The sequence below is a fragment of the Grammomys surdaster genome, unplaced genomic scaffold, assembly GCF_004785775.1.
Source record: "Grammomys surdaster isolate TR1022 unplaced genomic scaffold, NIH_TR_1.0 125504, whole genome shotgun sequence".
NCBI classification, from domain to species: domain Eukaryota; kingdom Metazoa; phylum Chordata; class Mammalia; order Rodentia; family Muridae; genus Grammomys; species Grammomys surdaster.
In genome coordinates this window covers 449403-466140 of record NW_021620360.1, presented here as the reverse complement: position 1 = coordinate 466140, position 16738 = coordinate 449403, and the positions used below count along the sequence as shown (strand labels likewise).

Sequence of the window (16738 nt, the reverse complement as noted above, 5' to 3'; positions counted from 1 at the left end):
GTTGTGTCTGCATGTGTGTACATATATGTATGCAGTACCTGTAGAGTCTAGGGCAGGGAGTTAAGTCCCCAGAACTAGAGTTAGAAATAGTTGAGAGCCTCTACAAGGGGACTGTGACTTGAACCCAGATCCTGTGGAAGGGCAGCCAGGATTCTTAACCTCTGAGCTGTCTCTCCACCCTGTCCACATTCTGAACTCTTACTTCATTTTCATTTACTTCCATCTGCTGTTCTTGAGAGAAAAAAAAAAGGTTCTTGTGCATTTGAAGTGAGTGAGTCACATTGAGTCTCATCCCCGGCCTTGTGCTGTGTGTGTGTGTGTGTGTGTATGTGTGTGTGTGTGTGTGTGTGTGTGTGTGTGTTTTGGGAATGGAGGTCACTGGGTTTTGAGCCCAGCACCTTGAGCCCACAAATCAAGCATTTTACCACTGTGCTCCTGTGCTTTCCGTATGTTTTTAATTTAATTTTTTGTTTTCTGTGTCTGAGTGTTTTGCCTGAGCACATAAAGGCGATGCTGACAGCGGCCAGCAGAGGGCGCTGGATCCCTCAGAACTGGAGAGTCCTCTGTAAGAGTAGCAAGGGCTCTTCACTGTGGAGCCATCTCTCCACACTGGTGGACTCAAGGCACTAGGATCAAACCCCAGTAACCTCCATCCCCAACGCGCGCACACACACACGCACACACACACTAATTCTTACTTTGAGATGAGGTCTCACTGAATTGCACAGACCGGCCTTGGATTCACACTGTAGCTCAGGCAGCCTTTGAACTTGCCATCTTCCTGCCTAGGAGAATGGAAAGGATGGCAGCAGACAGCTCCAGCCACAGGCGCTTGAGGCTTGGCTCTCCCACCACTCCTCACACCTCAGAGGAACAGGAAGCTGAGCAGGCACGTTTTTCATAGCATCCATCACAAGGAACTGGGTGAAATCCAGCCTGTTTCCCACTAGTGCCCTTTAACAGCAAACATATGAGCTGGACCCTTCCTGTCCTCTCACCTACTGCCTCCTCGAAACTGCCACTGGACTTTCTGTCTCCATCGAGCCTGGCCTTGTCCCTCCCTAACCTGCCCTCCTGCCCTCTGACGAGCGCAGCCCCTCTCTGCTCTCACTAGTCTAAGAATTCGGCTCCCCCGGCTCCCCTGGCTGCCGGCTCCCCGGGCTCCCCTGGTCCCCCGGCTCCCCCGGCTCCCCTGGCTCCCCCCCCCGCTCCCCTGGTCCCCCAGCTCCCCTGGTCCCCTGGTCCCCTGGTCCCCTAGCTCCCCTGGCTCTCCTGGCTCCCCTGGGTCCCCCAGCTCCCCTGGTCCCCAGGCTCCCCTGGCTACCCCGGCTCCCCGGACTCCCCTGGCTCCCCTGGCTCCCTTGGCTCCCCTGGCTCCCCCGGCTCCCCCGGTTCCCCTGGCTACCTCGGCTCCCCGGGCTCCCCTGGCTCCCCTGGCTCCCCTGGCCCCCCTGGGTCCCCTGGCTCCCCTGGCTCCCCTGGCTCTAGCAGCACAAACAGAATGGAGGAATGTGTTTCTTGATGATCAGTTGAAAATGTTGAGAAAGTCCCATAACATAAAACTGTCACCTCAGGACACAGAGAATGGAAGTGTACACTCTATGCTTTTAGAAAATCATCTTATTTCTGAGAGTCATGGAGGGAAAAGGGTGACCTTTGATCTGTCCATCCCATCTGAAATCCTGGAACATCTAGATCCTCCTGCCCCACACCCTGGCATGCACAAACTTATTTGAACAATGTTTGTGGAGAATCCACTGCTAGGCTCAGGGGAGGGCATAGCTGAGGGCCTACATCCACGGCCATGACCTTCAGGGATCTGATGTCCTTCAGGGACAGACACCTACATATGCAGAGGCGTGACTCTGCCAGTGCCTCGTGCGAGGGAAGCTATACCTAGACGTGAGGTTTCTGAAGAGGAGATTTCTAGAAGGAAGATTTCAAACCTTCCCTGAAGAAGCTGAGGTCTGAGTGTAATGTGGAAATAACTAGGGGAGACCCAGAGGCAGGAGCTTTCAGGTCAGGCCTCAGCAAAGCCCAAGGCTGTGTGCAGGTGGAAGCAGGGCAGGGCTGCCATTGGAGTCCATGCAGTCAAGCGGGGAGTAAACAGGTGGGGCCACCTCCCACAGGGCTTTGGGGAGCAGGTAAAGGTCATGGCCTGAACTCAAGTCAGTGTGACAGCCTTGAATGGGTTTCAGCAGGGAATGAAACAATCAGGTTTGTTTCTCATGGTGACCTTTAATCTATTTAATACCACACTTGAGAGGCACAGGCAGGTGTCCTTGAGGCTAGCCTGATCTACACAGAGTTCCAGGCATCAATGAGAATTCCTACAAAGAATCTGTGTCTGCAAAAAAAAAAAAAAAAGAAAGAAAAGAAAAAGAAAAAAAAAAGAAAAAAGAAAAAGAAAAATAATAAAAAGAAAAAAAGAAAAAATAAATAAAATAAAATAAAAAAATAAAAAAAGAATCTGTGTCTGCAAAGACTGATTAGAACTGCAGTGATGTGGAGGGGTTGGAATGTTGCAAATCCAGAGGCTAATCATCTTCTCTTGGGCTAGCCTAAGACCCCTGAAGAACCATTTTTTCTCAACTCTAGGTGGCAACTGTAGGCATAATGTTTTTGTATCTTCTGTGTGAAGTTTACCCTTGCATTATTCAGATACTTAAAGATACAATGTAAAATTCTGGTCCTTTTGAGAGCTGCTATTATAAGCTGTTAGGAATGGATAAAAAATACAAGTTAATTGGCAGGCAATCAGGGCTGGAGTGATGTATCAGTGGTTAAGAGCACTGACTGCTGAGGTCCTGAGTTCAATTCCCAGCAACCACATGGTGGCTCACAACCATCTGCAATGGGGTCTGATGCTCTCTTCTGTTGTGTCTGAAGAGAGCAATGGTGAATACATAAAATAAATAAATCTTAAAAAAATAGACAAACTCATGGTCATGTTAGATACTAGTTTAGTTAATCACAGGAAGATGTTTTCAAAGTTATTCAGATAGTAAATAGCTACAAATAATGTTTGACAAATCAGCGATATGATAGATAGATAGATAGATAGATAGATAGATAGATAGATAGACAGATAGATGTTCTTCAAAACCCTCAGAGATCTACAATGATATTTAACATTGTTTCATTATTAAAAAATCTCTTTGACAATAGGACAGGTCTGCTCCTGACAGTAACCCCATTCCACCTCACAGATGATGATGAGCATTGAATAACCTCCACATGGAGTTGCTTCAATTATGGCAAGCTAGACACTGGGAAAAAAATGCCCTAACTTCATCTACAGACAAACTGCTGTTTAGAAAGGACAAACAGATGCAAGGAAGTCAACTGCCAAGCTCTGCCAAGACAGGGTGAGCAAGTCCTTCATAGTTCCTGCTTAACCAAGGGTCTGTCAGATATACTGGGTCAGACAGGTAAAGATGGATGCTGCAACATTATAGAGACAATTCTGGGTGACTGTCTAGACAGCCTGCTTCTCTGTCATCTCTATAGTTTTGGAAGTTGCCTGTCTACACTTTTACTTACTCAGGTAATGTTTATTCCTTCTCAGGTCACTGATGTGGTTGAAGACTACATAGTTACAGTCTCACAATTATGCTAGAGTTGTTTAGAATTTAAGTAGATATTTTTAGGTCTAAGACGTTTTTTAGAATGGAAATACAAGTGAGGATAAAAAATGATTTAGATACAAACTCTAACTCACCAACATAGGATAGACAATAGAATACTTTCTCCAGATTGTCAAATACCTATGTACTAGACATTATAAAGTAAGCCATATCTGATAACCTTCATAATTGTTATTATTGTATATGGTATACATTATGAGAAAAAAGAGCATTTTAATAGACAAAAAAGGAGAAATGTAGGCATAACATTTTAGTGTCTTCTTTGCAAAGTTTACTCTTGTGTTATTCAAATGCTGGTTTATCTTCTCTCATATTCATGTTTCAGTCTGGACATGGCATTGTAATGCTTCTACCAAGAATCTTCTATCTCAAGTTTGTGTAAACAACCCTTACCACTTATTCTCTGCCTTGTCAATAAACGTGGATCATGCAATGGCTGGGCAGAGAGAGAGAGAGAGAGAGAGAGAGAGAGAGAGAGAGAGAAAGGCAGGACTTCTGTCAACCAGAGGGAGGAGACAGGTTGGGGACAAAATTAAGGTGGGCCCAAAAATGAGAGGATCTGAAAAGATATCATGAGAAGAAACATCTGACATCTGCCCGAAGATCCAGATCAATAATAATATGTAAGTATCTTGGGATAGGGCTGGGAGGAGCCAGATTAGCATAGGGATTATTATAGATCATTTAACTGCTTAGCTTTTGAGGGGCAGCTTGAAATAAATCTTGGTCTCTCAGTGTGGTTATTGGGGACTAGCAAAGGTTAAATAGATACAGCCACCAGATTAATTCACTAAGTACATCTATATTAATATTAATTCATTTTACAGGGAACTAACATCAACGACTAATAGATTTTTAAAAAAGAGCTTTGGAATCTATTAACTTAGTAGACCACTAGCTTCCACTAACCCAAAAGCTAAGAATGTCAGCAAACAGCATCCGAGGCCTATGGGAGGTTCTCCACCATTTTGTTATAACCATCACTCATGTTCCTGTCAATGTATTTGAAAAGTGTCTTGATTTATGGCTATCTTTGTTCTGCTCCTATGAAAACTTCATGAAACTGTATCTGTTTTGGAAGAGGGAATTTGGGGTGACCTAAATCAGTAGTCATTCAAATTTGGCTCTACAATAAAGTATCTTCTATTCCCCCTTGAAGTGAGAGATTCAGTTTTTGTGTGACACAAGCTAGCCAGGGCTGCCCAGTGAGACTCTGTGGAAAGAAAACACATGGGTGAATCTGGAGTGACCTGTCCATCGCCTTTGTCCTCTGAAAGTATTGAATCCCCTTTAGATCTGTGGATCACCACCCTCTAATGAATTCTGGGCAAATGTTGCCAGGCTTCAATGAGTTAACTTTGGGGCATGTTGATACAAGGACCTAAGCCCTATGTGGCCAGTGACTTCCCTAAGAGAACCAACTCCTTTCCAAGGTGAAAGCAGTGGTTCCCTCCTCAGTGCCAGGCCAGGTGGAGGGTATTGCTGGGCGAGTTTGCTCAGAACCAGCATTCAAACATGCAGAAGGTTCTTCTAGAGAAGCCTGGATTCCTGGACCAAGACTGCTTGGTGTGGCAACTGTTTCTTTTTGGTTGATACAGGGTTTTCACTATGTAGCTCTGAATGGAACTCACTCTGTAGACTAGGCTGGCCTCAGCTAACAGAGACCTCCTTGCCTCTGCCTCCAGAGTGCTGGGCTTAAAAGTGGGAACCACCGCCTCTGGCAGCAACTCTTTCTCAGCCAAATCACTTCTTAGATGTAAGTAGAGAAAAAATGGGCAAACTCCACCAACCATGCTTCCTCATAAGGTATTTGTTTTTGGTTTTTAATACCGAGAATTTTCTTTTTGACACAGGGTTTCATGTACCTGGCACTCAGTGTGTGGCCAAGCATAACCTTGAACTTCTGATCCCCTGCATCCACCTCTGGGGTGCTAGGATTACAGGATGGAGCTCCATGCCTACTGTAGTGAGCCTTCCTCAGCCTCCTTTCTCTTCTCTTTCTCCACCACACTCTCTTACTTTCTTCCCATCTCTGCCTCTGCCCTTCCCCTTTCCTGGAACCTCTTCTCTGCTGTTCTTTCCACATAGAATCCACTAGAATAGTTGGAGGTGCCACCCTCAGGGCTTCAATCTTAGTGGAGCAACAGGGTTTTAGGAAGTTCAGGGCAAAGTGAGGCAGGCTGGAAGGGTACTGGCAATGGGATTGCTAGGTGGAGGTGCTGGTGTGTACCTCGCTTCTGAGCAAAGTCGTTGGGTCAGTCAGTAGAGAACTAGTGGTCAGAACATAACCAGAGAATGGAGTCCTTCGAGGAGACTTCTGAGTGCTTGTGAGAAAACTGCAAGAAAACAAGTTCTGTTTCCTCAAAACGAGGAATTGTTCTTGGAATGTTTTTGAAGCCCATCCCAGGCATAGCGGATAGGAGTGAGTTTACTTCAGGTTATTCATTACAGCTGGCTATCGTTATTTGCTTATATGTCTCTATGAAAAAACACACTTTTGCCACAAGCAGCTTATCCTTGTGGTTGGACACTTTACTCGTGTGACTCTTCTTAACCCTCAGAGTATAAATTGTCTGATGCTCTGCATAAAGTTGGCTGTTGCAGGAGACTTTAGTCCACCTCATTTTTAAGTTCCATTCTCCCAGGTCTTTTTGCCTCTAGAGTGGTAAATACATTAGGACTTGATTGAAGTAGTTGCCATGGAGATATGGAGACAGTTATCTCTTTAAAATGACCTTGTTGGGAAAACCCCAGGGAATCTGATCCATTCACAACACCAGTCTAAAGAAGAGGTAAATTCCTCAAATAGAGGACAGGGGGCTGAAACACTGGCCAGGGACCAATTATTTGCTCATGTAAACTGGAAAGTATGGTTTCCCTTTCTGTTTCTTTCACTGTTCCATTGGTCCAGGACTCTAGAGAAGAAGATGTTATCCTTGGAAATATATCCTTGGTCTCATACTAGGGTTGGTGTCCCTGACTCTAACTCCTGGTCTCACTCACTGCTGCACACACATTTGGTTCCTCGACAGAAGGAATAACCCCATGGTTCCTATAAGCTCTGCTTAGGTGACCCATGACTAGTATGATGACCACCAAGACCCCCGAGAGCTGCACTGTGGCAGAGACCACTTTGCCCTTCCCTCTTTTAGACAAAACATCATAGTTTCTTTTCCCACAAATACAATGTAAAGAGGGCGGTGTGAGCTTATTCTGGTTCACAGTGGAAGGCCAATGTGGTCCTTGAAGTCAAGGTGGCCGGTGCCTGAAGCAGCTGGTCACATCACGTGTGCAGTCAGGAAGCAAAGAGCAAATGCGCACAATCAGCTCACTTCACTTTATACTGTCCAGGATCCCCTGCCAAGGAATGGTCCCACCACCGTTAAGATGGCCTTGACATCAGTTAACATAGAGATGGCCCCTCAGTTAAGATGGCCTCCACATCAGTTAACATAGAGATAATCCCTCACAGATACTCTCAAACCTTTGAGACAGGCTGTTTCTACATAACCCTGCTGTCCTGGAGCTCACTGTGTAGAACTGCCCTTGAACTCACAGAGTTCTTCCTGCCTCCACCTCCTGAGTGCCGAGATTAAGGGTGTGTGTCACCACAATATCTGTAGTACACACAATATCTGTCAAGAACCACCAAGGCACTTGGTGTTTCTAGAAATATTAACCATCACACAGCCTCACACAGGCTGACCTTGAACTTGTTACATGGACAGGCTGTTTAGGAACTCCTGATACCTCTCAGTCTACTTCCTAAGTGCTGGGATCACGGGCATGCCCTGTCTCACCTACTCTCCTGTTTTACAGGACAGGACAGCATAGAAAGACCTGGAGGCTTGTGCATGCAGACCCGGACCTGGTCCACAGTTGCCTCTTCCTTCATCCTCCCCCATGTCTGCCTTCCAGGAAAGTCCAGCGGTCCTTTTTTATACTTTGTATCTCTCAGCCTGCTGAATCCTAATGCTACCTTGACAGAAGAGGATATCGGGAGAAAATACTCTATCTGGGGTTGAGTGGACAACTAGCGTTCCACTCAAATGCCTCCTCCTCCTACCACTGAGAAAGGCCTGGTTGGCAGAGATAGGAGACCTGGGGCAGGCCCACACATGCTGTCTCCAAAGTAGGAAGCCATGTCTGTGAAGTTCATAGTTACACAGGGACAGGGAGGGGGAGATGGGGAAAACCCAAGAAGTATTAGAGAAAGGAAGCCAGGCAGCAATCCAGACAGAAGCTGCTGGGCAGGAGCGCTCATTCTCTGCTTAAAGGGGGCTTCCACCTGTGTCTCACCAGGCCTCCCTCCTTCTCTAACTTACATCTCCTGGGGCAAAGCCTACTGGGCTGCTCCACCTGTGCATTCCAGGCTCCAAATTAAGGGAATGCTTCTGAGAATGGGTGCACTCAGGAGGCAGAGCTCTGAGAGTTCAGAGCTACCCTGATCTACATAGTGGATTCTGGGCAGCCAGAGTGACATAGTGCAACCTTATCTAAAAACACAAAACAAGGGGGCTGGAGAGATGGCTCAGCAGTTAAGAGCACTGACTGCTCTTCCAGAGGTCTTGAGTTCAATTCCCCACAACTACATGGTAGCTCACAACCATCTGTAATAGGATCTGATGCCCTCTTCTGGTGTATCTGAAGACAGCGACAGTGTACTCATATAAAATAAATAAACCCCTTAAAAAAAGAGGTGTGTGTGTCCAGGATGGATGCTGCAGAATGGGGCTTCATGGAGGAGTGAGAGAGCATCTTGATCTCTGTAGGACCATGGTGGCACTTTGCCAGGTCAGGTCTGCCATATTCATGGGGACTGTGGGTGTAATTGACAGTACCAGGGGCATCACACAAGAAAACCCAAGAGAGGCCATCCAACCTGTGAGGTCCTGGCACTACAGAATGTAAGGAGGTAGGGATGCTGGGGCAGGATGGGTGAGCAGTGGGAGGGAGGGGCTTATTCGTTTTGCTGAAGGCCTGTCCAGGCAACCCTAGACTTCTCTAGGACTTCAGACCGAGACCACGACTGGTTCTCACAGCCCCATTCCCCGTTATTTCTGACACCAGCAGCAGTGAGAACCTTCCCCTTCAAGCTTCCTGGCTCTGTCCTCTGTGTCCAGACCGACTTTACTGTGGAGACATTGCTCTGCCCATTCCACAGGCTAGCAGGATCTGACTAGACCATTAGGTTTGTGCAGAATAAGCTTTGGACTCCTCCTTCCCCCCACCCAGGACCCCTCATCCTATCTCCTACTAGTTCCTTTTTCTTCAGATGTTTGCGGATCAAGTGCAACTAGTCCAGGCTAGCTTGGAATTCATCATGTAGACCAGGCTAGTTTCAGTGTGGATCCTTCTGGCTCTGCCAATCAAAGCCTGGGATTACAGGAATTTCCCACAATGGCTGGCTCCTCCCTCTCTTCATTTGTATTTTTGAAGAGGAGGAGGGAGGTACAGGGGAGTTAACCTCTGGTATCACCTTCTTCTTTACAGCCTGATTTCCTGTGAGTTTTAAACTTTCCTTCCCAATTAAAAGTGTTTTTTGATTGGTTTTGGTTATTGTTTTGAAAGACAGGGTCTCACTATGTAGTCTTGCCTGGTCTGGAACTCACTCTGTAGACCAGGTTGCCCTCAAACTTAGAGATCCACCTGCCTCTGCCTCCTGAGTGCCGGGACTAGAGGTATGCGTCTCCACACCCAGCTTATTATTTTTAATTCTATGTATTTGGTTGTTTCGCCTGCACCAGTCAGTGTACCACGTGTGTTCCTGGTGACTGCAGAGGTCAGAAAAGGGCATCCAACGCCCTGGCACTGGAGTTACAGATGGTGGTAAGCTACAGATGTGGGTTCTAGGAATGAAACTCCTCTGTAAGAGAGGCCAGTGCTCTTAGCTGCTGAGCCATCTCTCCAGCCCCCTCCCCCTGAGAGACACACACAGAGAACTGCAGGTTTCAAAGAAGAAATAAGCAAATTTGTTGTTGGGAGAAGGATGGGGAGGGGGCTTTGTTCACCCTCCCCGTCGCCGGCAGGGTGGGCAGCTAGGGTCCATAGAAAAGGCAGTAGTGGGCACAGGTCCGGTGCTGTACAATATAGGCTAATTCAATATAGATACTTTGTATAAAAGCCGTTTGTCCTTGTTTGTCCTCTTGCTGTCTGGCTGAGGGGCTTTGGGAGATGAAGCTGGCAGGCTGAGCTGGGACACAGAGAAACCCAGTGGTTCCCATCTTCCGGCTGTCCCCTTGTGACGTCGTCATTTTGGGTCCTTCGTGGGGGCATAGCAGAGCTCTAAGGGCCTGGACACCTTCCAGAATTTCTCGTTCACAAGCTCCAAGGTCAGTGAGCCATTCAGCGTCTGGGGAGGGGGCGAGAGAGGCAGGGGGAGTGAGGTTAGAGGAGGAAACGGACAAGAGGAAAAAAGGGGGTACATTGAAAACCAGAGTGGGTGTGGCCCAACAGGAGCCCATAGAGACGGGTGGAGCAGGAGCTGAGCTGGTGGTCACCGCCCTGCTCTCTGTCAGTTAACATCAGCGGATGCTCACCGTGAACGCTCCGCCCCCGGGAGCGATGTAGATGGTATACTGTTTTTCGCTGACACCTTCCAGGCTGGGCAGGGCAGGCTCCTCCGGACCTTCGCCTCCTCCGGCAACCCCTCTCTCCCCACCACCCCCGTCAGGTCCGCCTGTGTCCGAGGCACCCCCACCAGCCCCTCCGGGCTCTACGGTTTCCTGCTGCTGCCTCCTCTCCAGGGCGATGCGCAGGGCCAGGTACTTGGAGAGGTGATCCACTGTGGCGTTCCCGGTAGTCTTCACGTACCTGGGGGGGGGGGGGGGCGGGGCCGGGGAGGAAGATGGGGGGCGGAGGGCAAGAGTCCTCGAATGCAGAACTTTCTCCAAAAGGTCTGGCTAGGGATTCAGGTACCCCAGGCTAGCCTCTACCTTGCTATGTAGCTCAAGATGACCTTCAACTTCTCATCCCCCTGCCTCTGGGATTACAGGTGTACACTACCACCCTAGGTGTTTATATGTTGCTGGGGAGCAAACTAAGGGACTCATGCATGCTTAACAAACACTCTACTGACTGAATGAACTACACCCCCAGGCCTGAGGGCCCCTTCTGATGCAGATTTCTGAACCTGAGTTTCTAGGTGGTTGAGCAGTAAAAGGTCGGCTCCTCACCTAGTCTGGCAGTATTCTCCTTTCTCCACGAGCAGGGGATGGGGCCGGAATACAAGTTCGATCTCTCCGCCTGGCTCTGGAGGACTGGGAGCCCCAGGAGGGCTTGGGGGGCCAAGGGTTCCCCCTCCCAGGGTGCCGCCCCTGTCACCAGAGTCTTCAGAACCAGCACCCCCGCAAACCCCACCAGCAGCACCACCCCCTGTCCCTACACTGCTGCCCCCTGCACCCCCTCCACGGGGTCGCTTGGGAGCAGGGCCTGGAGCAGAGTCTGGGGCGGAGTCAGAGCTGACATCCTCACCATCCCCTTCTCCCTCCCCAGGTTCTCCTTCCCCCCCACTCATTGTGGCCGTCTGATCAGATCCAGGCATCGGCCGCCTCACACGCTGGGCCCTGTAGAAACAAACACTCCAGGTTACAAGAGCAGGATTCAAGGCCGTAGTGTTAAACATCAGAGGCCCTACTAGTGATGTTTCCTGTTTCTATTTGATAGTTGAAGAAACAGGCTTAAAGAGGGCTGGCGAGGTTAACTTGTTTGAGGACAGACACTTGCCCTCAGATCCCAACTGCAATGGTCAACACCTAGCAGCTCGAATGCAGACTATCAGGACCATACTCCAGACAAGACCCACAGGTAATCTGCTCTCTGGGTCTCCACACCTGTGCATGGCCTGCATCCGAAGCCCCTCCTCGATACTGGAGCTCAGCGCCTGCTGGTTGTGCAGGCGGCTGAGGCGGATGAGCACACGGTCTTGATGGGCCTCGTATTCCTCCCTGCTAGGATAGATTTTGGAGATCAGGGCGTCGAAGTTGGGGTCTGGCCGTAGGGATCGCTTGGATACCAGCTTTTTCCGGCAGGTAGGGCACTCCTTGTTCCTGGGGTGGGAGGAAGGAAGCTCTGTAGAGCCAGCTCCCATCACTGACGCCCGGGTTGGCCCGCCTGGCCCTGCGCGCGCGCACGGCAGACGTGTCCCTCCTGTTACCCGCTCCGCAGGGCAGTGACGATGCAGTCCGAGCAGAACCTATGCAGGCACTCCTTAGTGGTCATTGTGTTCTTCAGCATGTCCAAGCAGATGGGACACATGAGCTCCGAATGCAGTGACCGGGGCGAAACTGCAATCTCCGTGCCGTCCATGATGGCTTCCTGGGTCATCAGCAGGTGGCAGCGGGTTGGGGAAAAGGGACTTTAGAGGCAAACTTTAAGAAAGGTAAGAACCCGGAGAGCCATGCTGACCAAACTGATGGGAATTCTGGGGTGGAGGCGACCAACGACTTGGGAATTACGGGAACAGAAAGGATGAGGGCTCATTTAGAGGGAGTTTTGAAACAGAAGGACCAGAGGTTTGTTGAGAGGACTAGGGTTGTGGATGGCACAGATCTATGGATTGGAGGGTATTTATGCAACAGACTTCTTTATTTTTTGTTTGCTGTTTTCAAGACTGGGTCTCCATATGCATGTAATCCCGGCAGGCCTCTAACTAGAGACCTCAAACTTAGAGATCCACCTGTCTCTGCTTCAGGAGTGCTGGGGTTAAAGGACTGCACTGTCACATCCGGCCTCAACAGGCTTTCTTAAAACTCTAAAGAGCAAGAGTACCTAGACTAGAAGTTCAGGGTGCCTGTTAAAACAGATTCCGATGTCAGAATACTAGAGAGGGAATTCTATTTAAGCTCGCGGGATGAATACGCGTGTGTACATTGACATGTGGCTGTTGAGATGGGACAGAGAATGTAACTTCTGGCGTCTGTTTACCGTGCTTCAATTAAGACAGTAATATCTGCTGTACCTCTCTGTCATGTCCGCTTGGAGGGGTTAAACCGGATTAAACGAGGTGAGTTTAGAAGTGCTTTGAGAAGATAAAAGGTGATTCAAAGACAAGAGTCGGGCAAAGAATAGTGTGGCGGGGGAGGGGGAGGGCTGGCGGGAGGGCGTAAGCTGGGACTTGGAAGATCCCTGTCACCTGCGGGGTCCGGTGCAGCTCATAGAGACTCAGTTCCCACGTTTTGCTGGCATTCTGTGCATTCGCCGGCGTCGTCATGGTGACGGGGCACAGAATCCCCCCCTCCAAGCGGGGCTCGGCCGAGAGCGGTCTGCGGAGGGGGTGTGGGGGGGAGGGAGACGCTGTCGGGGCCGCCCCTCTGCAGACCCCGCCCCCTGACCCCGGGCGCGCGCCCCGCGGCCCCTCACCCGGCTCCGGCCTCCGCGCTGCCCTGCTGCGGGACTCTCCCCGGGGACCCCGGGGCTCGGCCGCCCTGGTCCGCTCGGTCCGCAGCTGCCACTCACGCCGCAACCCTTGCTGCCGCCACCGCCGCCGCCATGGCCCGGGCGCCGAAGCCCGACGTCACTTCCGCCCTCCTTGTATCCCACCCCGCGACGGAGACGTCACCGCCCTCACGCGCCACGCGCGCCGTGGGACCCGGCTCCCCCCTCCCCCGCGGGGCGCGCGCTGAGCCGGCCCGGTGCGTGCCGGTGCATGCGGAGAGCCCGCGGGCGGAGCTCCCCTCCGTGGCGCTGATCCCCCAACTTCTCTCAAGCCCGGCCTGGGAACCGCGGAGAGCCAGCTGCGCCTCTGCTGCGGGGCGCGCGCCCTGAGGTCCCGGGTGTCCCGGGGAACCGTCCCGCGCTCCGCCCGGCCTCTCCTCCTCGAGGTTTTGGGGCGGCGGCTCGGGACGTCCAGACGCAACTCTCGGCCGGAGCCAGAGACTCGAGAATTGCGTTTGGACAATCAGGAGCCGCGGCCCGGGACGGGGAGAGAAGCGCACCGGAGGCGCCGGGGATGGAGACGCCACGCGGAAGCGGGGACACCAGATGGGGCGGGCCCCTGGTGGGGAGCCGGGGAGCACACGAGTGAATGTCTGGCGTGGGAAAGTAGGCAGAGCCACTCCGGGACTCGGAGTGAAGGAAGCGGACGAGGAGGAGAGAGGAGGAGGAAGGAGCAGGGCCATACCGGTTGAGAGTCGGGAATAAGGGGCACCGAGGAAGAGACCGTGATGGGTGTTCGTCCCCCCGCCAGCCTGCGCAGCGGCTGCCAGGGGGTGGCCCGTCTCTGGGACAAGTTAGCAGTGGGTCCCCTCGCCCCCCAACCCAGTTACCCCCTACTTCCCTGTTCTCTCCTTCAGTCCGTGGCCGGTCCTGATGTGGGCACCGGAGTCGATTAGCAAGGACCCCCTCCCCTTCCTCCTCCTCCTCCTCCTCCTCCTCCCAGCCCCCTCCCTTCTGCTCTCCTCCAGCCCCTTTCATCGGCTAGTCCGTTCCCCTAATCCTGGCCCCCTCCCCTAATCCCCCCCATCCGACCCCAGGCCGGCTGCAGCTATTGTAAGGTGGAGAGAAGGGAGGGGAAAAGAGAAAGGAGGGGTGGGGGAGGGCCACCTGTTCCAAGACCCCCTTCCAAGGCCAGACTGGACACCAGGATGGGGCCAAGAACAAATCACCCTTGGGGGCCATAAGGAACCCGGGGAATGGGGGGAGGGGGCAATAACTGGTGCTGCCGAACCAATGAAAGGGGGTGAGGACAGAATCCCCTCCCTCTGAAAAGACCCAGAGTGTCACGCATACACAGTGACATACACTCTTTCCTCTCACACCCGGCGGCGGGGGTTGCCCTGGGAGACCAGGCAGTGAAAGGGAACAATCCTTCCGAAAGGGGAGAGAGGGGGAGGTGGGGAAGGGTCCGAGGACTTGGACACAAGAAGAACCGGAGGTGGCAGGGAAGAGGATTTGGAATTTATTAGGGTCACAGGCACCCCTGCCTTCCATATTCAGCGCGCCTGAGCCACACACTGCCATCTCTTTTGTAGCCTGGGAACTTAGCGTCCTCGTCAGCAGGAGGCCAGGCAGTGGCGGGGGAGTGAGGAGAGTCCGGCTTCCATCAGGCAGTTACATGAAAAGACCTCCTGGGAGGGGCAGAAGCATCGGGACAGGTGCATGGGTGGGGATGGAGGCACCCACTCCTGTCCCCGGTCTAAAGAAGGGATCTCTGCCCTTCAGGCTGCAGGGTCCCTTCGCTTTCTCATACAACCTGGGTTCTGTTTTCCTGCGCCCCCCCCCCCCCCATGAAGGCCTCATACCACTGACTTCCACGGCGGCCCCTGTGATGTATCCACTGTCTTCAGATGCCAAGAACGCAACCACATCTGCTACATCTATGGGGATGGTGGGGGAAGGGCAGTCTCACTTCCTTAGATCCAGACTGGCTATACCCTCTACCCCCCCACCCCAAACCCTGAATCTACACAAGTCATTAATCCCTGTGCGACCTTTTCAAGACTATTACAAATTTAAGCCCCCTCAGACCCTTCTCCCAATCCATGCTCACCCTCGGGGTCCCCCATGTGTCCCAACGGAATCATTGCAGTTACCTGTAAGGAAACACTCACGTGGGTAGAAGTTTCTTTTATGGACTTTTTTCTCATCCCTCATTATGTACGTGTCTGGAATACTTACTGTTTGCACCGTGCCCAGCAGTCTCATTCAGAGACTTCCTCTGACAGACTGCCCTCCGCCTACAGCCTACCTTGTCCTTCACTTTCTCTGGCATTTTCTGGGTCATGGGCGTTGCAATGAACCCTGGGAGGACTGAGTTACATCGGATTCCGTGTCTGTGAGAGGAAGCATGGATGCTGACCCTGGGAAGGACACTTGACCCTTCCCTTAGCAAGGTCCCCAAGGGATCCCCAGTCTGACCCACCGTCCAAGCTCCCGGGCTGCAGTCTGGGTGAGCCCAATCACGCCTGCTTTGGAGGACGCATAATTTGTTTGTCCGATATTCCCCACCTACAGTGAGTCAGAGACCCAGGGTGAGTCAGGAGTCGTCTACAGGGGAGCCGCTTCCCAGCGCCCACGTGGCTGGATGGCCTGGCCCAACTCATCCTGACCTTTCCAACAATGCTACTAATGTTGATGATGGAGCCACGACTGCCACTGGACACCAAAGCCTGGGCTGCAGCCTGAGTCACTAGGAAGGTGCCCTGGCACGAGAGGGTAACAAGGCTGGCAAGATCGGCTGGGGTGGCAGGCAGCCTTCCTCCAAGTACTTTCCCAGGCTAGGGGCGGGCACAAGTCACAGGTTTAGAGATCACCACCTTGAGGTTGACAGCTATGACTGAGTCCCAGTCTTCTTCTGACATGTGGAGCAGAAACTCATCGCGTGTGATGCCCGCACAGGACACAACGACAGATGGCGGGCGAGAAAAGCAGGCCTATGGGAGGGAGGGGGAGGCTAACACCAAAGACCACAAAGGGCCGGGCAGAGGGGATGTGCGGCGCGGCGTCCGGATCACCTGCACTTGCTCCAGCAGGCGTCGGGCTGCGGGGCCCTGAGACACGTCCGCCTGGAAGGCAGCGTGCTTCCCGCGCGGCGCCCCGTCCTCGCTCCCCGGGCTTCCCAGCAGCCGCACGGTGTCCAGTGCGGCGGCCTCGTCCAGGTCGCAGGCGGCCACTGCGGCGCCCTCTGCCGCTAGCCGCACGCTGATCGCACGGCCGATGCCGCTACCCGCACCTGAGATGGGAGAGTCCACGGGAGCGGGAGAAGACGGGCGAGGTCAGAGGTCACGGGGCGCAAAGTTACTGAAACTCAGACAACAGGGACAGGGACTCCGGGGGTGGCTCTCGCTGACATAGCCCGGGCACCCCAACCCACCCAGAGAGGGAACCCCTGAACCTGTAACCAGGGCCAGCGCAGAGCGGAGCCGGAGCTGAGACGCCATGGCGGCTGTGGGTGGGCGTGCCCGGAGCCCAGGCCAATCCGAGCACGCCGGGGGCGTGGCTAGGCCCGGTCAGGGTCCAATGGAAACCCCACTAGCCGCAGGCCTTTGGCAGCCACCGGCGCGACCTCCCACCACGGGGGCGTGACCATCCACCACCACTCGGGGACCCAGGGAGTCCTGGAGACGTGGGGGTCCCGTTCACCCAAAAACACA

The 16738-nt window shown here is 52.4% G+C and overlaps 2 protein-coding genes across 2 annotated transcripts; both read right to left on the bottom strand.

The window, feature by feature from the left end:
- Positions 1-9596: 9596 nt before the first annotated feature.
- Ring1 (ring finger protein 1) lies at positions 9597-13176 on the bottom strand. The gene is made up of 7 exons (XM_028786458.1): positions 13008-13176; positions 12781-12910; positions 11803-11963; positions 11480-11695; positions 10823-11212; positions 10187-10460; positions 9597-9999 (listed from the first exon to the last, which is right to left on the bottom strand). Exons 2-7 carry the CDS (start codon positions 12856-12858, stop codon positions 9898-9900), a joined length of 1221 nt encoding a protein of 406 aa, XP_028642291.1. The 5' UTR covers positions 12859-12910; positions 13008-13176; the 3' UTR covers positions 9597-9897.
- Positions 13177-14829: 1653 nt separating this feature from the next.
- Hsd17b8 (hydroxysteroid 17-beta dehydrogenase 8) lies at positions 14830-16525 on the bottom strand. Its single transcript, XM_028786476.1, is given in 9 exon segments — positions 14830-14859; positions 14862-14962; positions 15136-15178; positions 15334-15418; positions 15508-15593; positions 15695-15787; positions 15902-16018; positions 16100-16317; positions 16459-16525. Coding segments are annotated over 9 exon segments (840 nt in total).
- Between the last annotated feature and the right edge of the window lie 213 nt (positions 16526-16738).